Source organism: Vombatus ursinus, unplaced genomic scaffold (genome assembly GCF_900497805.2).
Source record: "Vombatus ursinus unplaced genomic scaffold, bare-nosed wombat genome assembly UNPS02006768.1, whole genome shotgun sequence".
NCBI lineage: Eukaryota > Metazoa > Chordata > Mammalia > Diprotodontia > Vombatidae > Vombatus > Vombatus ursinus.
In genome coordinates this window covers 1-25142 of record NW_020946546.1, presented here as the reverse complement: position 1 = coordinate 25142, position 25142 = coordinate 1, and the positions used below count along the sequence as shown (strand labels likewise).

General features: G+C 38.1%; 1 protein-coding gene across 1 annotated transcript; it reads right to left on the bottom strand.

Annotated features, from left to right (window-relative positions):
• Positions 1–5627: 5627 nt before the first annotated feature.
• Positions 5628–23986, bottom strand: LOC114033057 (N-acetylgalactosaminyltransferase 7-like; the record flags this gene model as incomplete). Its single annotated transcript, XM_027848512.1, has 6 exons — positions 5628–5756; positions 7164–7262; positions 16230–16448; positions 18064–18186; positions 23299–23416; positions 23857–23986. Coding segments are annotated over 6 exons (818 nt in total), but the record flags the coding sequence as incomplete, so codon positions are not given.
• Positions 23987–25142: the final 1156 nt, after the last annotated feature.

The following is a 25142-nucleotide window of genomic DNA, read 5'->3' as shown; positions in this document are numbered from 1 at the left end:
CTAGACATAAAAGGATATAATTCACAAAGTTGTGATGTGTGTGTGTGTGAGTGTGTGAGTGTGTGTGTGTGTGTGTGAGCGCGCGCGTAGGTGATGAACACATTTAAGGGATTAGATCTGGTAGACAGAGTGCCTGAAGAACAATGGATAGAAGTTTGCAATATTGTACAGGAGGCAGCAACAAAAAACATTCCAAAGGGAAAAGAAAAGCAGGAAAGTAAAATGACTATCTGATGAGGCTTTAAAGTAACTGAGGAAAGAAGGAAATCAAAAGGGAAAGGAGAAAGGGAAAGACACACAACTGAATGTAGAATTCCAGAGAATAGCAAAGACAGATAAGGTTTTCTTAAATGAGCAATGCAAAAAACCAGAAGAAAATAACAGAATGGCAAAGACAAGAGATCTCTTTATGAAAATTAGAGATATCAAGCGAACATATCATGTAAAAATGGGCATGATAAAAGACAAAATATGAGGGGCGAAGCCAAGATGGTGGAGTAAAAGCAGTGACTAGCTTGAGCTCTCCCCCAAACCCCTCCAAATATCTGTACAAAATGACTCTAAATAAATTCGAGAGCAGGAGAACCCACAAAAAGACAGACTGAAACAAATTTCCAGCCCAAGACAACCTGGAAGGTTGACAAGAAAGGTCTGTTGCGTTGGGCTGAGAGAGAAGCGTAGTTCAGTGTGGACCATGCCAACCAAGAAGGGAGCAGGTCTCAGGGGACTGAATCAAGGGGAGCTGCGGTGGTTTCCAGACTTCTCAACCCACAAACACCAAAGATAACTCAGAAGGTCAGTGAGAAAGGTCTGCAGAACCTGGGTAGAGGAACGGTCCAACACTGGCCTTAGTGCAGCCCCGGGGTGGCAGTCACATTGGTAGCAGATGCTTCTGGAGTTCTTGGTCCACAGACAGTGGGGGGATCAAGTAGGTGATCAGAGGAGGATTGCAGGGATCTCTTTGCTGGCACTGAGGTAGGATTCTCTTGTTTTGCCTGTGCCTGGATCTGGGTCACAGTCCTGGGAGGCGGTTGTGGGGCAAGGAGGAGAGCTGGTGTGTCAAAACTTGTGGCAGCAGTAGAGAGGGAATCCTCCTCACAGTTCCAAGGCAGAAAAGAGTGCTTGTGGTCACTCAAAGACCAGAGCACAGGCCAGATGAGGAATAAACACCTCTCCTTTGATCATACCACCTTGGAGGAGCTGAAAACTTACAGGTCCCTAGAAGTACCTCTAAAACCCCTGAAGCTTGGGACAGTACACCCTCCACACTGGAAGCAGACCTTAACAAAGAGTTTAAAAGTCAAGTAATTGGCTGAGAACATGAACAAACAGTGTAAAAAAAACTCAGACTATAGAATCTTCCTTTGGTGACAAGGAAGATCAAAACATACAACTAGAAGAAGACAACAAAGTTAAAGCTCCTACATCCAAAGCCTCCAAGAAAAATATGAATCAGTCCCAGGCCTTGAAGAGCTCAGATGGGATTTTGAGAAGCAAATAAGAGAAGTAGAGGAAAAATTGGGAAGAGAAATGAGAGAAATGCAAGAAAATCATGAAAAACATGAAAAACACGTCAACAGCTTGCTAAAGGAGATCCAAAAAAATACTGAAGAAAATAACACCTTAAAAAATAGATTAATCCAAATGGCAAAAGAGGTCCAAAAAACCAATGAGAAGAATTCCTTAAAAAGTAGAATTGACCAAATGGAAAATGAAGTTCAAAAGCTCACTGAAGAAAATAATTCCTTAAAAATTAGAATGGAGCAAATGGAAGCTAATGACTCTTTGAGAAATCAAGAAATTATAAAACAAAACCAAAAGAATGAAAAAATAGAAGACAATGTGAAATATCTCACTGGAAAAACAACTGACCTGGAAAATAGGTTCAGGAGTGGTAATTTAAAAATTATTGGACCATCTGAAAACCATGACCGAAAAAAAAAAAAAAGCCTAGACATCATCTTTCAAGAAAATTATCAAGGAAAACTGTCCTCATATTTTAGAACCAGAGGGCAAAATAGAAATTGAAAGAATCCACTGATCACCGCCTCAAAGAGATACCCAAAAGAAAACTCTTAGGAATATTGTAGCCAAATTCCAGAGTTCCCAGGTCAAGGAGAAAATATTGCAAGCAATCAGAAAGAAATAATTCAAGTATTGTGGAAACACAATCAGGATAACACAAAATTTATCAGCTTCTACATTAAGGGATCAAAGGGCTCGTCATACGATATTCTGGAGGTCAAAGGAGCTAGGATTAAAACTAAGAAATCACCTACCCAGCAAAACTGAGTATAATCTTTTGGGGGGAGAAACGGATATTCAATGAAACAGAGGACTTTCAAGCATTCTTGATGAAAAGATCAGAGCTGAATAGAAAATTTGACTTTTAAATATAAGACTGAAGAGAAGCATGAGAAGGTAAACCAGAAAGAGAAATCATAAGGGACTTATCAAAGTTGAACTGTTTACATTCCTGCATGGAAAGATGATATTTGTAACTCATTAGACTTTTCTCAGTATTAGGGTAGTTGGAGGGAATATATGTATATGTGTGTATGTATATATATAAATATAAAATTAGATAAATGTATTCTATATATTATATATATAAAATGCCATAAATAAATAAACAAAATAAATGTACAGAAGAAAAAAAGACAAAAAAATGGTAGGGACTTAAGAGAAGTAGAAGAGATTAAGAAGAGGTGGCAAGAATATATAGAAGAACTATATAAGAAAGATCTTAACATCATCAATAACCATGGTGTGGTAACTGATTCAGAGCCAAACATCCTAGAGAATCCTAGAGAGAGTCAGGTGGGCTTTAGGAAGCACTGCTAAGGACAAGGCTAATGGAGGTGATGGAATTCCAGGTGAGCTATTTAAAAACCTAAAAGATGAGGCTATTAAAGTCCTACACTCAATATAAAAACAGCAAATTTGGAAAACAAAACAGTGGCCACTGAATTGGAAAAGATTAATTTATGTCCCAATCTTAAAGAAGGGCAATGCCAAGGAATGTTCAAATTACTGAATAACTGTGCTCATTTCACATGCCAGCAAGGTTATGCTTAAGATTCTGCAAGCTAGGGTTCAGCAATATGTGAACTGAGAATTACCCAAAAAGTGGACTGGTCAAAGAGGCAGAGGAAATAGAGATCACATTGCTAACCTTTGCTGGATTATGGAGAAAGCAAGGCAGTTCTAGAAAAAAAAAATCTATTTCTGCTTCATTGACTATACTAAAGCCTTTGTGTGGATCATAACAAATTGGGGCAAATCTTCAAAGAAATGGGAGTACCAGATCACCTTACTTGCCTCCTGAGGAACTTGTATCTGCACCAAGAAGAACAATTAGACATAGAACAACTGATTGGTTTAAGATTGGGAAAGGAATACAAGAAGGCTACTATACATTGTCACCTTATTTACTTATATGCAGAGTACATTATGTGAAAGCCAGAATTAAGGAGAAATATCGACAATCTCAGATATGCAGATGATACCACTCTGATGGCAGAAAGTAAAGAGGAATTAAGAAGCCTTTCGATGAGGCAAATGTAAAAGCTCGTTTGAAGCTTAACATAAAAAACCCAAGTTCTTAGCACTGGTCCCATCACTTCCTGGCAAAGAAAGGGAGAAGAAATGGAAGCACTGTCAGATTTTATATTCCTGGGCTCATAGATCATGGCAGACAGTGGCTGCAGTTATTAAATTAAAAGATGCTGCTCCATGGAAGGAAAGCTATGGCAAATCCAGACAGCATACTAAAAAGCAGAGGTATCACCTTGCCAACAAAGGTCCATATAGTCAAAGCTATGGTTTTTCCATTAGCATTGTATGGAAATGCTGGATGCTGCAGAATCGATACTTTTGAATTGTGGTGCTAGAGAAGACTTTTAGGAGTCCCTTGGACAGCAAGGAGATCAAATCAGTTGATACTTAAATTAATTCAGGTTATTACACTGGAAGGTCAAATACTTAGATACTCTGGCCAAATAATGAGAAGATGGATTTTATTGGAAAGGAACCTGATGTTGGGAAAGATTGAAGGCAAAAGGAAAAGGGGTAGCAGAGGATAAGATGGACACATAGTGTCATGGAAGCATCAAACATGAACTTGGACAGACTTTGAGAGATAATAGAGGATAGAAACCTGATGTACTATGGTTCATGGGGTCATGAAGAGTCAGACACGACCAAATGAACAATAAATGATAACATTAATTCTAATACTTTCCGTTCTTTTTTGTTAAATGTCCACCCAGATATTCAAAAAGGGTTTTTAAAGAAACACTTTAAAAATTCCCTTTTGTCCATCTCTGAATGTTTGCTTGTACAGTTTTCAATCTATTTCTGTCTAATGTGATGGATGGAGTTTAGCTATTTGGTTATTAGGCTTTTAAGGAGTGAGGGGAAAACACATTTACATACCTACATCGATTTCACGGGCTTTCTTTCTTTCCTTCTTTCTTTCTTACTGACTTACTGCCTTTACTGGCTCGCTTATATGTCTACCTTTTCTTGTTGTTATTCCACACTTTTCTCTGAAACAAAATTCTTCTTTATTTCATGTGTGTCCTGAGCTATCATTTTCATGTTTTGCCAAATATATCACAAATTGTCACAAAGTAGGGCAAATGTTTGTAGTTACCACTACCATGATAATGGTAATTTTTGAAAGACGTTAACTAAAACTTCCATGTTTAGGTCACATCAGTGAGGCTTTAAAGGGCAAACGAATGCTTGTACAGCAGATCTGACACTGAAACATCTAGTACATACCAGATGAATAAATGAAGCCTTAGCTTTTCTAGTTACTTGGAAGCTTTCCCATCTGGTTGCTCCACACAAACTGCTTTATATTAGCTATGTCTAGACTGTAAGAGTTATACACAAATATTCTACTGTGTTGGGCACGTGACGATTAGCCAAAGGACTTTCAATATTCAAAATCTAAAAAAGTAATAGCATCATCTGTAATAGAAACAACTGCCCAACAAAGAGTGGGATACCCAACCTTAACATAAGAAGCAACCAGTTGATTGCTTTTCATCTTTTGGAATAGGAAGATAACTAGGAAGCCAAAGGTAAAACAGTGCCAAATTCCTAACTTCTATCTCCACCTGCTGGAAGATAGGAAGCATAAGCCAAGTGAGTGTGTGTGTATATGTGCACGCAAGTGCTATTGTACAGAAAAAACACATTTTCTGATAATTACTACCCCATTCTTATTTCTAAAACCAAATTTATTTATCTATGTGACAAGAATGAATGTAAAAAAGAGTGCTGATATTCTAGTTACATGAAAAGTGATGCTAGAATTCTAATGGGAATGATGTTCTCAACAAATGGGACAGAATTATGTCAAGCAACTTATACAACTATACAATAGAGAGCCACCTAAAGTTTTGGGAAGCTTATGTAAATGGTTAATTAAAGGAAAATGGTGGCATGTTGTTAACTCACAGACGTGGGAATGGGGCTTGGGGGCTAGTTAAGTATAGATTAACCAAATATAACAAGATTTAAAAATAAATTCTGAAAAATGGTGATATTAAATATTTAAGGGAATGAAATAAGAAAAAGTTTTGTTTGCTTTCAGAAGATGAAATATGAAATACCTTGAAGTACTGCCATTCATTGTATTCATTTAGACTACAATGTGTAATCATGATTTTTGATCCATCAGGTCCCTTTGTCAAACATTGGTCATACTGCATGAGTTGATTTGCTTCATTGATTCTGAAAAGCTAATGGCAAACAAATGAAAATGAAACCTTCCCCAGTAATCCCCCTCCCCACACCCCGTTTTTTAATTGATACAAAGTCAATGACCTACAATTTCCTAAATTCAGGAATTTATGAGGACAGATCAGAAGTCACCTTTAACTCCTGAATTTAAGTGGTTTTGCCTTCAGTCACTTAGCTAACTAAATATCTGAGGTAGGATTTGAATTCAGATTTTCCTGTGCAGGATTTAGAAGAATGAGCCCTGGGGTTCAAATTCTACCTGTGATATTTAATATGTGACCTTGCGTAAGTCTTTCTTTATTTGTAAAATGAAGAGATCACATTAGTTGACCTCTAAGGTACAATCTAGTTCTAAATCTATGATCCCATCATGGTATAACTCTTAATAATAACAATGATATGTAGCGCTTTAAGGTTTGCAAAGTGAATTATGTATATTATCTCATTTTATTCACATAACATTATCTACTATGCTGTGCTACGACATAATTTTTTTAAATTACTAAAGGAATTAAGTTTTTCAGAGAAAAAAAAAATCCCTTTGCATTTCTATGCATGTCCCAGATCACAAGGTGCAAGCAGTCAGGGATTGTATACTTTTAAGCTCATTACTTTACTAGAAAGGCTGTGTGGTGTAATGGACACAGCACTAGCCAAGAAACCAGGAAGGCAAGTTTAATCCTGCATATTGGCTTCCCAATCTCTCGGTCCTCTAGTCTAGGCAACTCTCTAAGACTATACGTATAAATTGCAGAAAAGGTGCTGACTAATCTGGAAATTTCCTGTATCATCAAAATCATAGGTCTACTCTCTGTCCTTCATTAGCATTTAAAGTATTGAATTCTTCAGCCTTTGAAAATTAGAAAAAAATTACTAAAATTTATTTATTGTGTAAGAGTCTAAAGTTAGGGACAAGTTTATATGTTGAAATGAGAATATATTGAGAGAGGTCAGAGAATGAATAATTGGATTGCTTCTATGGAAATGGGTTTTGCAAGACTTCACATGTATAATTGATATCATATTGCTTGTCTTCTCAATGGGTCGGGACATTAGAGAGGGAGAGAATTTGCAAATAAAAATTTTTTAAAATAAATTCGAATTTAAAAAAAAAGTAATTGGGAAATATTTAATGAACTGAATAAAAATATAATTAAAAAAATGAACTGTTAGGGGGACAAGGTTACATACGACCTAAGCAGTGGAAATCTATAGTTATAGAACAGCACATTGTAATAAATGTCAAACTTTAGTCTCTGATATCTGATACTATTAGCAGCCTCCCCACCTAACAGTGTTTGGTCAACACATTTTCATAGCTAACTTTTTAGTTGCCAAAGAACTTCAGGATCAGTTATCTTAGTCTTTCTCAATCCAGGCTAGAACTAAAAAGTGATGTGAATTACCTGATTTCCTCCCATCCGATGACAAGGTCCCAGTTCCACAAAGCCACCATTTGCATGCCCCATGCTATCAATGCAATGTGCAGTTTCAACACCTCTGATCTGGAAATGAAAGATGCTATATTAGTATTTAATTATCTTTACTCTCATACCATGAGTTCAAAGCCTTTATGTTTAAACGCTACTGTTGTAAACTCAATTTACATACAGAGGATTGGAGACGCATACTCTAAGAAGGCAGTTCCTAAGGAAACAAAATGGCAGCTCTCTCAAAACTTGAGAATGTGGCATTAAAGAAATGGCTGTAATATTACGTTTTCAAATGGTCTACAGTTTGCAAAGTTAAAGGCTAGAATGTACACATAGGATCAAAGATTTAGAGATGGATGGAATTTTAGAGGCCAAGCCTCCTCATTTTATAGATAAGAGACTTTACCACTTGTCCAAGTTCTCACTTGGTAACAGATAAAAGAGCCAAGATTTGAACTCAGGTCTTCTGATTTCAAATTCGGCACTGAAGTGCTGCATCTAATTAGTCTAAAAAATTGGTCCAAAAAAGGGAAGGAAGTGAACCAGCATTTATTAAATGCCTACTATGTGCTAAGCACTTAGCAAATATCTCATTTGATCCTCACAGCAACCTTGGGGAGGTAGATGCTATTATTAACCTTACTTGAAACATAAGGAAATTCTTGTTTGCATGCTGTCTCATCCCTTAGACTGTAAGTTCTTTGAAGCAGTCTTTTGCCTCCTTGTGTATCCCTAGCACTTAGTATAGTACCTGGTACAGAGTAGGCACTTAATAAATGTTTATTAATTGATTATGGAAGACAGGGCATAAGTAACTTGACCACAAACAGTCACACAGTTCATAAAGTGTCTGAGCCCAAATCTTAACTTAGGTCTTCCTGACTCCAGGCCCAGAGTTCTATCTACTACATGACCTCTAGTTGCTTCTAAAAGGGGACAGAGGAGAGGGCGTTTATCATGGAAAGTTTCAGAACCATTAGAGCAAAAACTATAACATTATAGTAAACACCTTCACACAATAACTTTGTTAACCAAATCTTGTGAATTTGCTATAAATGAAATTGTTGGTGCTGCACAGTTGTTTCAGTTGTGTCCAACTTTTTGTGACCCCATTTTGAGTTTTTTTTTTTTAGCAAAGATATTGGAGTGATTTGCCATTTTCTTCTCTAGCTTATTTTACAGATGAGGAAACTGAAGCAAATAGGGTTAAGTGACTAGCTCAGGTCACACAACTAGTAAATGTCTGAGGTCAGAACTGAACTCTGGAAAATGAGTATTCCTGACTTCAGTCCCAGAGTTCTATCCACTGTACTACCTAGCTGCCTCATAACTGAAAAAAGGGTTGACTAAAAGAAGTATGTACTATTAAGGTCTTTTCTTTTTATATCATAGTCATTTCTTTATATCTTCCTCCTTCCCTCTCAGAAACAGACCCTCCCTTAAAACAAAGAAAAACAGGGAAAGCTATGTGGCCCAGTGGATAGAGCACCAGCCTTGCAGTTAGGAGGATGTGAATTCAAATCCAGCTGCAGACACATAATACTTACTAGCTATGTGACTCAAGGTAAGTCACTTACCCCCAACTACCCTCCCCCCCACACAAAGAAAAACAGATAAGAAAAAAAAATAATCCTTAAAAAAAAAAACTCAATTGCATACAACATTCAACTTCTAGAAGTCCCCCCACCTCTTTGTCAAGAACAAGGCATTCTGTTTTCTAAGACCATTCATGGTTTTTTAGTTCTCAAGATTCAGGCATCCTTTTAGGCATCTTTTCATTTACATTTTTGTAGTTATGACGTACCTTATTCTTTTGGCTTTACCTATTTTGCTCTGCATCAGTTCATAGAAATCTTCCCATATTTCTATGAATTCCTCAAATTCATGATCTGTAACTCCACAGTAGTATTCCATTATGTTAACAGGCAATAATTTTTTCCTGGTTCTTTGCTACCACAAAAAGTGCTGCTATGAATATTTTGGCATATGTTTGGACCTTTACTTTTTCTGTCTTTGAGCTCCTTGGGGCCCACATTCAATAGTGGGATTGCTGGACTAAAGAGTATGACTCCAAATTGTTTATTCAGTATGTTTGGCTCAATTCACTATATTCCTGTCTTTCCAACGCTGACTTCTTATTTTTTGTCATCCTTCCCACTGTGCAGGTTGTGAAGTGAAGGGGCAGATTTTTTTAAAAATTTGCTTTCTCTTATAATTCCTGACATGTTTTCACATTGTCTTATACAGTTTGCAATTCTGGGGGGAAACTTCACATTTTTTGACCACTTAACTAAGGATTCTTGGCTTTTTATTACAATTTCCTAAAGACTAATTTTTCCCTATCTCAACTAGGCTAGACGAATAAGGGCTACTAAGTAGTCTGACCCCACTAATGATCAGTTTGGGAAGTTTGATCTGCTCCATCACCAACCTAGGCTGGTTTATCCCTCCTTCGATAAACTTACCCCTCCCTTTCTTGCCCGCCTCTATTGATTCTGGACTCACCATATTGATGCTGGACTTAGCGGAGACACAGAAATGACCTAGCTTATTGATGCTCAGAACCCCTGAGTTCAAGAGACCCACCTCAAGTAGTAAGGATTACAGGTGGGGATCACCATGCTTTTATCAATGACATTTGATACCAGACTATTTCCCCACTAGACAGTTTCTCTTTTTATTTTATCTGCATTGATTTTGTTTGTACCAAAGCTTTAAATTGCCTGTTTTGTGTTCCATGATCATCTCTGTGTTTGGTTAAGACTTCTTCCTGTGTTCATAGCTGTGAAAGATAACTCCTGTTTTCCTTGAAGTTATGTGTGTACGTGTGTATGTGTGTTTGCATGTGTGATGGGATTTCATATTCAGGTTATAATCCATGATTATTCAATATATACATACCATAAAGAGGCTGGTCTAATTTCTTCTTTCTAATTTTCAGGGGTTCTTGTCAAATAGGGAGTCCGTACCTAAGTAAGTTCTTGGGTTTGTGAAATAGTGGGCTACTGTTTTTGATTGTTTCTGGTTCTCCCTTATCTAACCAGTTTAACTGTTTTACTTCTCTATTTTTTTTTAAACCCAGTACCTAATAGTTTTGCTGATCATTGATTTCTCATATAATTTGAGGTCTGATAATGCTATGTCCCTCTTCATTCCTCCTTTTTTAATTGCTTCCCTTCAGATCTGAGACCTTTTGTTCTGCAAAATGAATTATTATTTTGTAATACATTATATCATTTTATATAAAATATATTTGTATATAAATAATATAATACACATATGTAATATAATACATAATTATTGTATAATTCCATAAAACAGTCCCTTGGTAGTTTGACTGGCATAATACTAAGTGTAAATTAACTTGGGCAGTATTGAATAGGGTTGACTTTGCAAGACATATTCCTTAGGGACTCATTAGTATGTCTTTGATTCATGTAGCTGCATTTAGTTATGGAATACACAACTGGACAATTGGACTTTTTTCGAGGTGGAGAATTAGGGATAGGGACTGTACCTTATTATAGAGAACCCCTAGGTAGAGTTCCTCAACCAATGCAGGTTAGAACCTGTTCAGTAAGTTAGTCTTAAAGTGCTCCTCTGGCTAATTAATGTGCCTGGGGTCACACCAACATAATGTGTCCCAAGTGAGTCTTAAACCCAGGTGTTCCTACCTTCTGGTCTAGCTCTCTATCCATTATGCTTCCTGCCTCAGGTTGCAAATTATATATATATGTATACATATATATATATATATATATACACACACACATATATAGACTATTATTGAAAGTTCAACATACCATGTATATTAAGGAAACTTACAAAAGGCTTTTACTTTGAAGATTCCTAAGTCATCAAAGAAAACCCCAGAGAAATCATAGAAATTCAAGGTTATCCATATCTGTGCTAAAAAAGGCATTGCCACCTATCTCTGATCTGCAAATGAGCTGAGAGGAAGAAAGGCATTCCTTACACAAGAAGGAGCTTGCTTGGCAGCTTCAGAAGGGAACAGAGACTTTGCATTGGGGAAACATCAAGAGTCTGCTTCATGTCAGCCAATGGAAAGGATTGCTGAAGGACTTTAAGTAATAAAATGGCACCTGCCATTTAAACTATATGGCTATTAGAGACTAAACTTATATGTTAGCTTTAAATCAAAGGCGAAAAAGTCTAGATTTACTAGAAGGTCCAACCAGACTAAGACAACTGTGAATGTAACTCAAAAATAATCAACAAGAGAGAACAAGTTAGGGTAGGGCTTGATGAGGAAACTGGGGGCTAGAGAGGTTAAGGAGTTTGTCTAACGACACAGGCTTAAGTGTTCTGGGTCCAGAAGCCCAGAGATCTTTAAGTAGGGAAAAGGAGACAACTATCTGCAAGGTTACTGTAGGAAGACCTGAATCCTAGTGTAAAGTCTTTGGGGCCCACATAGGGAAGTGCTCTTCTCTTCTTGGAGAAGTGGGGGAAAGGACAGGACCTAAGGAGAATCAGGTCGGCTTTACAGTAGAAAGCGGTGTGTGAGCCAGAGGGAATGACTTGGGTGGATATATTCAGAATAGGAAGCAGGCTCGGGAACAGAAAGGTTCAACCATGGAATCAGTGCCAACCTCAGCCTTTCTCAGAGTACAAGTTAAGAGTTTATTTGTTAAGCATTCATCCCAGATAACGGAGTTTAAGAAAATATAAGGGAGTTGACAGGGAGCTCCCCCTAAGTGATGTCAGTCAATCTAATAGCTTGGCTAGCCTTGAGTTAAATTAGAACCATAAAACTTTACTTTGTGAACTCATTGTTTTCTATGGTTTTCTGTGACAGTTCTTTCTTTCTCTCTCTCTCTCTCTCTCTCTCTTTCCTTCCTTCCTTTTCCCCTTAGCTTCTAAGTAATATTAATTAAAAAATACAGCATTCATATAGAGTGACTTTAAGGCTTGTAATTTGCTTTCTGTATACAGTGTCCCAAAAGTCTTAGTGTAGTTTGAAGCTAAGACATTTGGGACACCCCGTATTGTCTCTCTTGATCTTCACAATGAGGTAGGAGCTGTTTTCCTCATTTTAGAAATGAGGAACCTGAGGCCAACAAGGGGTGTCATACCCAAGGTTACATACTAGCTGCCTGAGGCAGGATTCTGGCACTTGTGGACTGTGGCCCTTTCCCACTTAGGGAAGTGACTTTCAGCCATAATTTTTCTCTTTCTGACTCAAAATAAAAAGATGAAGCAAAGAGATCCATGTTGTTTCTCCTTCCCATTCACCTAACACTCCAAGAAAACCTGCTTCTAACCAGGCTCCAGAATGGTGCCGTGGGGGACTCTACTGCCCCAATGATTCTCTCTGCCTTTTTCCTCCTCCATAAAGTCCCAAGGTTGAATACATTCTCAACCCTCCTGGTTTCTCATTACCACCTTGGGTTAGTGGTTCCTCAACATTCAGTTGTGTGTGAGGGAGATGACTGGAGCTATTTCTTTTTTTTAACCACCTCTGGGAAAATGGTGTGCAATCTTTATTTCAGGCTCCTTGGATGTATCAGAGAAACCAAAGGGGATGAACAGAACTAAAGGAAAAATGCTCTAGCTTACCTAAGTTGAAATCTGTGGAATACCACACATACTCTCAGGCACAAGTGTTTGGTTGGTATGGCTAAGCTGCTTTTTTAAAAACGATAAAATCTTTGAGATTTTAAACTTAAAATCTTTATTATGACGGCTTACTGGAAATATGGGCCAGGGAGAAGGACAGATATTCAGAACTAAAGGTGAGGTGAAAATAGAAGATGTCAACGAAAATTAGAATAAGAAAAATACTATTCTGTGCCTGATACAAACCTGTGGAAAATGAGGCTTCAATCTTTCTTAGCTCCTCCTTTTTTGCCTCATTGAAACCATTGGTCAGCTGATTTTCCATTTCCAGCAGACAAATCCCATAAAGGATCTCCCATAGTGATCCATGCATGCACTTGGTAGCTATAGTGCCTTGGGTTTGCTAAGGCTGCTAAGGTGGCTTCATCTTCGAGCAATGGGAAGTAACACTGGATATATGTCAAAGGACCAGGTTTTGAGTCCTGGTTCTATTACTTGTTACCTGTGTGACCCCAGATACTTACTTCACATTCTGGGCCATGAGTTTCCTCATTTCTAAAATGCGAGTACTATTTTTGAAGGCCTACCAATACCAAGTCTAAATTTATGATCCTATGTTCCTGCTGGAATCTATTTCTTAACCTAGCTACAGGTCTGGGATCTTCAGGCTAGGAGCAGAAATCCCTCCTATCCGCTTTGGTCATTCATCTAGTCTCAGCTTCCTTCCTGTCCATCAGGTTGGTTAAAGACCTGCTAAAGTCCTATCCTTGACCAAAGAACAACTGGTACCTTCTGAATGTGAGATGACGAAATTCATTCACCCCTCTGTTTTGCAGTCATAATTTGTGTCTCTTCCCAGAAAAATGGTTTTCTTTTCTTTTCAATCTAATTTTTATTTTCGGCTTTTGTTTTCACATCACCTCCATTTCCAAGTATATATCCCTCCCCTAGCCTTGCCAACCAAAAGCCATCTCTTGTAACAAAGATTAAAAAAGGACAAGGAAAAAAAGAAGCATGTCTGACAATACATACAATATTCCACACTTAAAATCTTCTGAGAGGATGGAAGTATATTTTCTCAAAGTCAGTGATTTTCGAAAATTTCCCCATCAGTATACATCCAAAGGAGAAAAATACTTTGAATATGTGTGTGTGTATATATACTTGTATATGTGTGTGTATCTATATGTATATCTCTCTTTATATATCTACTATTGACCAAACAATTGTTAACTCCTTTCACCAGTAATGGCAGGCTCATAATACCACATATGGTAATAAGAGAGGAGGGAGGTATCTTTCTCAAAGAGAGTGATTTTCTAAAATTTCCCTATCAGTACACATACAAAAGAGAAGAACACTTTGAATACACATGTGTGTATACACACACACACAATACATGCATTTCCATATGTGTGTCTATATATGTACACACATGTTATATATATGTATGCTCATATTTACGTATGTATCTATATCCCTAATGATCAAATAATTGCTAACTCCAGTAATGGCAGGGTCAAAATACCATATATGGTTATCTGGGTAAACAAATTATTAGTGCATATTTTCTCCTCTCTATAACTCACAAAATCCTATTTCCAACGTTTCATCAAGGTATGGAAGTGACCCTCTATTTTCAAAGGCTCAGGGGAGTGAAAGTTCTGATAGGTTCCTCCCACCTGGAAAGGGTTCCAATATGGTCCTGGAAATGGACTGTGTCTGCTTTCTGAGGACTAGCTTAGCTAAGACTAGAGGGGGTAGGCAACAGTGGGCATCTTGATGATGAATTTTTTGGCTGTGGCAATTCATGGTATAATGTGTCTGTGCAGGTCCCTTGCTCTATCTGCAGTGATAGGGTGCAGGGGATAGTAACAATCACAGTTTTTGAAACTCTAAAAGGTGAAATCCCTGCCCAATGACTCCTAACCAGGCATTCTACAGGAGACACTGGATCTTGTCACTATTGATATTCTTAACTAAATGGAAGAATGATTCACAGGCTCTCTACATGATTTTGGCTGGTGAACTCATCAATTCCCATGAATTCAATTATCATCTTTATGCCGATGAATCCTAGATCCATTCATCCAGGTCTAACCTCTTTCCTGACATGCAGGCTTGTATCTACAACAGCCTATTAGGCATTTCAAACTGGATGTTCCATAGATGTCTTAAACTCAACATGTCCAAAACTGAACTCATTATCTTTCTCCCCCAAACTTTCCTTTCTTCCTAGCGTCCTGCCTTTCTTTGTATCCTCATGTGCCTGGCACATAAGGAGTACTTAAAAATGCTTGTTCACTTCCCTATTACTGTCAAGGGCACCACCATCCTCTTAGACTCACAACTTAATGCCTTCTTCAACTGTTCATTCTGTCACTCCCCCCTGACCCCCATCACCATATTTAATTTGTTGCCAAGTCCTTTAGAGTCTACCTTTACAACATCTCCCCTCTATACCTCTTTCTCTCCTCTAATACTGCTACCACCATAGTGCAGGCCCTCATTACCTCATGCATGGATTATTAGAACAGCCTTCTAGTTGGCCTCCCTGCCTCAAGTCTTTTTCCAGTACAATTCATCCTTTAGGTATCAAAGTGATTTCCAAAGAAGTCAAAGCTATCAATAGTCACATAAAAATACTCTAAATCACTACTGATTAGAGAAATGCAAATCAAAACAACTCTGAGATACCATGTCACATCTATCAGATTGGCTAATACGAAAGAAAAGGAAAGTGACAGATACTGGAGGGGATGTAGAAAAATATGGACACTAATTAATGTACTGTTGGTGGAGTTGTGAACTGATCCAGTCATTCTGGAGGGCAATTTGGAATTATGTCCAAAAGGCTATAAAACTGTGCATACCCTCTGACCCAACAACACCACTACTAGGTCCATATCCCAAAGAGATCAAAGAAAAGGGAAAAGGACCAACATCCCAGGCTAAATCTGTTCAACTTTCCCCATTGGCCTCATCTGGCAAAGTATGCCAATCTATCATTTTTCGGTCAGTTTTTTGAGTCCTCTGACATTCTGGACACCCACCTTAACCAACTCTGGTTGTACCAGTGTTCCTTCTAAAATGTGCCTGAACAGATCACAATAGTCCAGATATGATCTGAATAAGACAAGTTACTATAACCTATTACATTTGAGTATAATACACCTGATCTTGAGAGATCCTAAAGGATAGAATTACACTTATTCATAACAATTTATCTTTTCTTTTCTCCTCTCCTCTCTGGATCAGTTCCCATTCAGTGCCAAGGGTGAGACTCTGGATGGCCTGGCCTGTTGCAACTGATTAGCAGGGAAGAGTAAGGAGGCAATTCTTAACCAAACATTTTCCTCCTTTCTCTACCCTTGGCCATTCATCCCTAACACCCACAGGAGCCCATGTGCCAATGAGTAGATACAAACGTACTGTGACCACTGAGTACAAGCTCATACATACCTCTCCCCATTCAACATTCTTGGGCGGTAAGGGATAGTGTGAGATGATATCATAAGCTATTTCTTCCATGAACCACTTAAAACTTTTGCAGTTGTGATCTTCCCGAAATTTTTTCAGTTCAGATATATCCCCATAGGGTAGTGCTTTTGATTCAGGGCGACTGGCATAGAAATAGTCTTTGTAGCTATCCCACCAAACCTCCACAACTCTAATGTAGTTCTGTTGAAAAGAAAAACATTTCACAAGGCAACATGTTAAGTTTTTACTTCGTGTAAAAAATCTGTCTTAATGGAACATGAAATATTTCAGGCCATCTTCAAGTTGCTGTGCTTCTGTATTCTGGCCTCTGACCTCATGTCCCTGTCCTCGGCTTCTCTGATAGTGGTAGAGAAGGAAAATGTAGGGGGCAAGGTAGTTAGCAAAGCTCTGGAGAGAGTACGGAATGAAGTGAGGATGGCTAGGTTTTCCTGAAAAAGAGAGATAGGAGATGCAGTCACCAATCATGATAGGGACCAAGGGGCATTGGGGAAAGTCATTTAACCTCTATGGGCATCTGCTTTCTTACCTGTAAGATGGTATTTGAGTAAATGATCTTTAAGGTCATTTTTGTGGGCAGCTAGATGGCGCAGTGATTAGAGTTCTGGGTCTGGAGTCAGAAGACTCATCTTCATGAGTTCAAATCCAGCCTCAGACACTTATTAGCTGTGTGACCCTGGGCAAGTCACTTAACCCTACGTGTTTCAGTTAAATCTATAAATCTGTAATCTGTAAAAATAAGCTGGAGAAGGAAATGGCAAACCGCTCCAGTATCTCTACTAAGAAAACATCAAATGGGGTCACAAAGAGTTGGACATGACTGAAAAAAAGGTCACTTTCAGCTCTAAAAATCTATGATTCCATTGTGAAAAAAAAAAAGAATATATTTTTCTGAATAAGTACAGGATAAGTTTGGAAATAAAAGTCTGACTTTATTATTATATATAACATAAACATAATAACTTATTATTGTTAATTTTCTGAGTATGCATACATAGAGATATTTATATATCTTTTTGAGTTGATAACAAGTAATGCTTCTTTATTATTTATTTAAAAGTCTAGCATTTGGGGTGATAAAAAATGCTAAAAATAATTATGAATTCTTAATACCTCTAACTCTATTTTTAATTTTTCAAGTCACTTCTAGTTCAATCATACTTCACAATTTTACTAGCTGTACTGTAACAGGTACCATTATCATTCTATCTACACCCTGACATGTTTGTTTTTTTAATTTTTAAAAATTCTCTGCTTAACAAATACCAAATTAAGTGAGCTTTTCCATATATAGTTGTATAGAAAAAGAATATTGTACAAGAAATTATGAATCTGTTATGTGCAACTTGCTTTTAAAATATATATATTTTAAACATACCTACACACCTATATGTGAATTTGTGTATATATCTACATACAGATATACTGGCGTGTATAACTTTCAGAGCTGTCCTCCCTGCCTGTAATTCTTTCTGGTTGTCTCCTGCACATTAAAAAAAATGCTGTGATGATCCTTTTCTCTTTCTTTTTTTGACTATGCTAGTCCTAGCCCTTCTCTGCCTCTCTTCCCCCCATAAAAATAGAATAACAAACCCCTTGTAATAAATACACATAATTAATGAAAAACAAATTTTCCTACTGGCTGGGTCCAAAGATCTATGTCTCCATCTGCACCTTGATTCTGTCCCCTCTCCATCAGGAGTGGCTAGCAAGCTTCATCATCATCTTTCCATCCATTTTAAAGGTGTCACTCCTGAAGAAATTCACCTCTTCTTATGGTTTCAATGATAAGACTCACCTTTAACGTTGGAGACGATCCTAAATAAATTGGTGGTGGATTTCCTTGCCAACCCGAAAGACGATATATATGTCCAACTCGAGAACAAGGGACAAACAACAATTTGCCACCACACTGCCATATCTACCAAGGAAAGAGAAATGTGGATGTGTGTTTTTTTTTTAATAAGGGAAGGATTCGCACCCCTCCCCAACAAAGCACCTAAAATCTACCAAGGAAAGAGAAACGTGGATTTTTTTTTAATAAGGTGAGCCTCCCCCCGCAAAGCACCTAAAATCTCATCTTAAACTATCTTCCTGACAACATAGTAAATTATTCACATGGTTAAATGTTAAGACACTGTGATTTCCACAACCTATACAATATTAATAATAATTAGTAATAAGAAAAGTTAAGGTTTATAGAGCACTTGAAGGTTTGTAAAGAGCTTTAGATAAATTATTCTCATGCGATCATACAACAACACAGAAGACTGCTGGGAGCAGAGCAATCAGTTTGCTACCAAAATGACTCTTTCAACATACTCCTGCAACCTTTCTTCAAAACGGTTTTCTAAACAATCCTAAGAAAAGAAGGCTAAGACAAATGGGAAGCTGGCCTAAGGTTGCTGAGCAATCGGCAGAGGTGGAAGAGGAGGGGGCAGGGAGGGCTGCAAGCCGATGCACAGAGACTCTTTAGTCATGCTAAGGTAATGGGGAAGTGCTAGGGTAAGGTGTTAGCTGACTGCATAAGGACTTCTGCCTGGTCAAGTAGCGGTGGTTAGAGCGCCACAACTCTGATTCAGGAAGACCTGAGTTCAAATCCTGCTTCAGATTACTTACAAGTTATAAAGTACTAGTTACCTGTTTGAGGCTCAGTTTCCTCATCTGTAAAATGGAGAAAACAGTAGCACCTGCCTCATGGGGTCTTCATGAAGATCAAAGGAGGTATCTATAAAGTACTCTGCCATCTTTAAAGCTACTTATATATATATATATGCTAGCTACTACTATTGGCCAAGGGGGTTAGGGGAATCAGAGGCAGATGAAAACCAGCATATTTTTCATCAAACTGAACTCTACATGGTAAGGGGCAGAGAGAGTATGTAGGGAGGGCACAGACAAAGGAGCCAGTTGAATATGGAAGTATGGCCAGTGAGCACCAACCCAACAGTGGCACCTTTCCCCACGGGAACATCTTCAGGGGAGTCACAGAGTGCCGGGGATAGCTTTGGGTCATCTCTTCCACTGCCGCGGAGTGCAAGGGCCTTGATTGCTGACCTGGGGATAATCTAAGAAATGCTCTCTCCTCTCTGGGTTTTCTTGACACTGCTCTCTCCTAGTACTCCTGTTACCTGATCCTTCTCAGCCTTCTTTTTTTTTTTAAATTTTATTTTTAACATCACATTCTATTTTCTTAAAGTAATGAAAGCAAAACTCAGCCATAAACTGCTTTTCAGGAATGTAATTCTTAGGAGTGAAAACTGGAGATAATAATAACTGACATTTATATAACACTTTAAATTCTGCAAAACACATTTTCCCACGTTACACAATAATAACTGACATTTACATAACACTTTAAATTCTGCAAAACACGTCTTCCTATGTTACACATCATTTGAGTTAGTAGGACAGGGACTATAGAGGTATTAATGTCTTTATGTTACACAAGAAGAAACTAAACACAGAGTTTCTGCCTTCCTGAGTTGAACAAAAATCCTGTTCTGGTCCATCATCGTGCATTAACCCTCATACTCCTGCTCTCCTTCCTCCCTTCCCCAGGTGAAAAACTCTGTACATTCTCTGGGTTTCTGGGTACATATTTGTGCTTATGTCCATGTGCATTTGGGTCCCATGTTCTTATGGCCTTTTTTTTTTTTAATTTGTCTTGGCTTGTTGCTCCTATGGTTAATGTCCTTTGAAGGTTTATATTCCATGCACTGCTTCCTGTGGGTGGGTATACCCAAGAATTAGGTGCTCTGCTCCCTCTTCTTCTCCCTTACAGTGATCTTATCAGCTTCTTCGGATTCAAGTAGCAGCAAGGTGGCACTGTGGATAGAGCTCTGGACCTGGAGTCAGGAAGACCTGAATCCAAATCCAGCTTGAGACACTAGCTATTTGACCCTGGTCAAGTTACTTGTCTGCTTTAGTTTCTTCACCTGTAAAATGGGTGTAATAATAACGCACATCTACGAGGGTTGTTGTGAGGATCAAATGAAACATTTGTAAAGTGCTTTGCAAACCTTAAAGTGCTACATAAATGCTATTATTATTATTATTGTTGTTGTTGTTACTCAATCATCCTCTCTATGGGAATCTGCAGACCCAGTCCTCATTTCTTTCCTGAGTTCCAGACTCATAACTCCAAATGCTTTTTTTGCTTGATAGCTCTACCTGGATGTCCCACAGGCATCTCAACAGGTATGAAACAGATCTCACTTTTCCAACTAAATCTAGCCCTCCTTCTAACTCCCTTTTATCTGTCAAGGGCATCACCCTTCTAGTTACCCAGGTTTGTAACCTAGGAGTCCTCCTAAACTATTCATTCTCAATCTCCCCCCCCAATCATGTGCCAAATTTTGCTGATTCTATTTCCTTAACATTATATTTCCATCCCCTTTTTCTCTACCATAATAAAACATGAATGTTCATCATGTATAAGCAGGATGACTGAAACAGACTCCTAATCATTATAGTCTCTTCATTCTCAGCACGGCAGCCAAAGTGATATTCCCGAAAGCACAAGAAGTGTCAGTGACTCCCAGCCGTCTTTAGGATTACTGCATATTTCTCTTGAATATCACTTGCATTTACTTATCTCATTTTCTATCCACCTAACAATATATAAGACTCCCTGAGGAAAGGGGCTGCCTCATTTTTACATTTGTATCTCTAGGGCCTCACACAGTACCTGGCACATAAAAGAGGTCTGCTGATTGATTGATTCACCTGAGGGAGGGGCAGTAAGGACAAGACACCATCAGGGTCAGAGTATACTATGTCCCAGGGAACTTCCTCTAAGCTACTCCCCTCTCCTAAAGGAATGTCAGTGTCTGGCTCTCAAGAATCTGACAGAAACTTTGAAACATTAAAAAAAAAAAACCTTTAATCTTTTTTGTTTTGTTTTTAGGCAATTGGGGTTAAGTGACTTGCCCAGGGTCACACAGCTAGTAAGCGTCAAGTGTTTGGTCTGAGGCCAGATTTGAACTCAGGTACTCCTGACTTCAGGGCCAGTGCTGTATCCACTGCACCACCTAGCTGCCCCAAAAACCTTTAGTCTTAAAAAGCACCCTGGAACCTAATGGTTAGAGTGGTAGGAAGTGAGTCAACAAGAATTTATTTAAGAACCTACTATGTGCTAGGCACTGTGATAAGGTCTGAGAATACCACGAAAGGCAAAACCAAAAATACTGCTGTTATGGAGCTCACATTCCAATGGAGAAGAGGACATGGAAGCGTCTAGTTCCATACAGGATATAGAGAAAGTAGATGGCAGGTAATCTCAGACAAAAGGCACTTTATGATCAATTAAGATGATATTTGTAAAGTGCTTTGTAAACCTTGAAGTGTTCTGTAAGTGTTAGCTCTCTTTATTATTATTATTATTATTAAGTATAGAGAAAGCTTCTCCAGAACAGGTACAGATTCATTCTTGATCCTTAATTGTCCCCTTGTCAGGGTCAGTCGATAAATATTTATTATAATCCTTAATGTCTGAGCTCCTCATGAGATGAGACATTTAAGAATAGGTAAGTTATTTTTTAAAGCTTAAATTCTGCCTTAGATGAATTTTTGATTCTCAAATATTCAAATGAACTTGTGATTTCATTGTCGTTATTAATCACTCCAACAATGCAGATCACAACCTGTCTGTGTCTCTGTCCATCCTGTGACTGGCCCTGCTATCCCACAGGGGCACCACCTAGTGCACCAGGAGCTTTTTCTTTTTCTTTTTTTTTTGTGAGGCAATCAGGGTTAACAGGGTTAAGTGACTTGCCTAGGGTCACACAGCCACTAAGTATCATATATCTGAGGCAGGATTTGAACTCAGGTCCTCCTGACTCCAGGGCCAGTGCTCTGTCTACTGCACCACCTAGTGGCCCCATAAGGTTTCTGTTTAGGCTTTGGTCTCATTTCTTTTTTTTTTTCTTTTCTTTTCTTTTCTTTTTTTTTTTGGTGAGGCAATTGGGGTTAAGTGACTTGCCCAGGGTCACACAGCTAGTAAGCGTCAAGTATCTGAGGCTGGATTTGAACTCAGGTCCTCCTGACTCCAGGGCCAGTGCTCTATCTACTGAGCCACCTAATTGCCCCACCAGTAGTTTTTTTCTTGCCACTGTGAAGATACCCAGGGAGGCACATGGATTGTCCATTAGTTATTCTTGGCTCTTGTTATGTAACCCAGACCATCTTCTTTTCTCACACACAAAAAAAATAAATATTCGTTTTGGTATTTAAAGATATGCAATAAAAAATAAAAAATCCTGTCTTCATGTGCTTGCATAAAGGGTCCCCCTGTCTGGAATGCACTTTCTCCTCTCCTCTAACTCTTGAAATCCCTAGCAAGGTTCCTTCCAGGTTTTACCTGATCCCTACAGTTAGTAAAGCCCTTTCCTTGAAGTCACTTTGTATTATTTTGTGTACACTTACCTGGGGACACAGCATGAATATAAGCTTTCTTAAGGGTGGGGACTATTTCTTTTTGTTATAGTAGGGGTGATCAGAGGAACTTCTGATTGATTTGGTGGGTCCCTCATCCATGTCTTATGATATCATCCTGTGAACTGGGGGACCTCAGAGGAACCTCTGACTTATTAGGTGGGTCTTTTGGTCCATGTGATGAGGTTAGAGCAGAGATTCTTGGTTTTTTTTTGTGTGTGTCATGGACCTTTTCTGGTCTAGTTAAACCAATGGACTCCTCCTCAGAATGTTTTTTAATTGCATAAAAATAAAATGCATGAGATTACAAAAGAAACCACTTGTACAAAAATATATTTATCAAAATACTTTTTAAAAAAGTTCACAGACCCAATTATGAACCCCGGGATTAGAGGGAGTCAGGGGTTATCTTAATCACCTGTTGTCTTTGTATCTCTAGCCTTTTGTTGAGCATTAATACATTTAATAAAATTTATAAATGTTTGTTGAATTGAAGAACAAAAAAGCCAAGTTTTTACTAAAGGAGCTCTCCTAACTTCTGAAAGTCATACAAGCCTGGACCACCTTAAACTGCATGTCTTAAAATGAAATGTTTTACCTTGTAAGAAATCTCAAAGTTTTCACCACCCCAAATCTGAAGACCCGGATCATAGAGACCCAATTCAAAGAAGAAATCCCGTTCAATGGCAAACAATCCACCAGCCATGGCTGGGGACCTAGGAAAACAAGACAATAAAATAACTAATAAATCCAAGCAATAAAAGCAAAACAAAACAAAAGCCAACAGAAAGCTATCCCCTCTTGTGCACAATCGAATAATCAAGTAATTGAGAGAAGATCAAATTCATGACAAAACAAAAAGAAATTATTAAGCTTTCTTAAAATAATCTATTTAGGTTTACCCCCTCAGTGAATTTCCTGAGTTTTTTTTTCCTTTTACAAACTACTTAAACTAAGCCTTGGCTCAGCCATTAGAAGGAGCTTTTGCTGCCAATCCAGGGGGATCCTACAGACTGAAAATGAAGCTTTGGCTTCAGCTGAATACGGAGTATCCACTGCTTCTACTGCTAAGTAGCTGGGCAGTGGTGCTGTCAGCTCTGCTAACTGCCATTACGGTGATTCCTATGACTTACTCTGGGAAGAAGGAAACCACTACCCACTAGCAGCAGCCTGCCACTTTTTAATTGAATAGTTTAGGGACTTGACAAATGAAAGGAGGGTATAAATCTCTGTAGGATGGCAGGAGAATAGCTTCAGTTTGTGCATCTGCAGTGGCCGCTGGTAACCTGAAGCCTCAATTGGCACACAAAACCTCATTAGGAATGGAACAGTAATTCTATTAAGAAAGGAAAATCTTATAAGGCACAAGCTGTTCTAATCTTCAGATTGTCCTGAGAGTACGGTACTAAAATATCTAGCCATATTCCAATGACATATGTTGTTTTGCTTCTTAAAATTATTCTCATAACTGTGCCTTTTGGAGTTGCAAAAATATCTCAGCAGATACTTAATCTGGAGAATCATGGGATGGTTTTATTTTAAATGACTATACAGATGATTTTAAGGGAATAACTTGTTATGACAACCTGGTAAATAATTTAAAAAAATTATTAGCCCAGTGAGTAGACAAGTTGATGATTTCTGAGCTGTTTTATAACTGTTCTAACTTGATATTCCTAGACTTTAAGTTTTATAATTTCCTTTTGCTTGCCATTTCAGTTAAGGAACAGAATAAAAAGTATAAATACACCATGAAACCCTAAATCACACAGAAGATCCTAAATCACAACATTGTAAGCATCTTCCACAAAATCATGACCACTCCCCTCCACAACACTGAACAACAGTATAAAAAGAGTGATTGAAATAATCATCAAACCAGTACCAGAGATTTGACAAAAACAATTTAAACACAGAGTTAAAAAGCCCACTTCTGAAATATTGCAGAAAATATTTCATTTTATGTCATATTTTGAAGATAACATTCACCAGTGGAGAAACCAAAAGAAATGGGATTTGAAAAATTGCTTTATTTGGAAAATAGATTGTAGTGGGGTGGAAGCAGGGGGAGCCAATTTCTGAAAGAGCTTTTTTTCCAATTGAACACATTCCTGAGAACAAACAGAAATAGAGGAGCCTGTTTAATATTTCTTGAGTCTTCCACCTCTACTGATCAAACTTGACCTGCTATAAAATGTGTCAGGCTGAATTGGCACACAAAACTGAAAGGAATATTACATTGTTGTTGTTTTTTAACCATTTGTCCTTCAATGTTCACAGGAGTTATACTCAGGCATTAAAGGAGATATATAATTTTTTAATTTTAAGCAGTTTATAAAGAGTGTCCCAAAAGTCCTAAGCTACTAAAGTTTAAAACTACACCAAGACTTTTGGAACACTCTGTATTTCATGTTACATATGACATCCTTATTATGCTCAAAA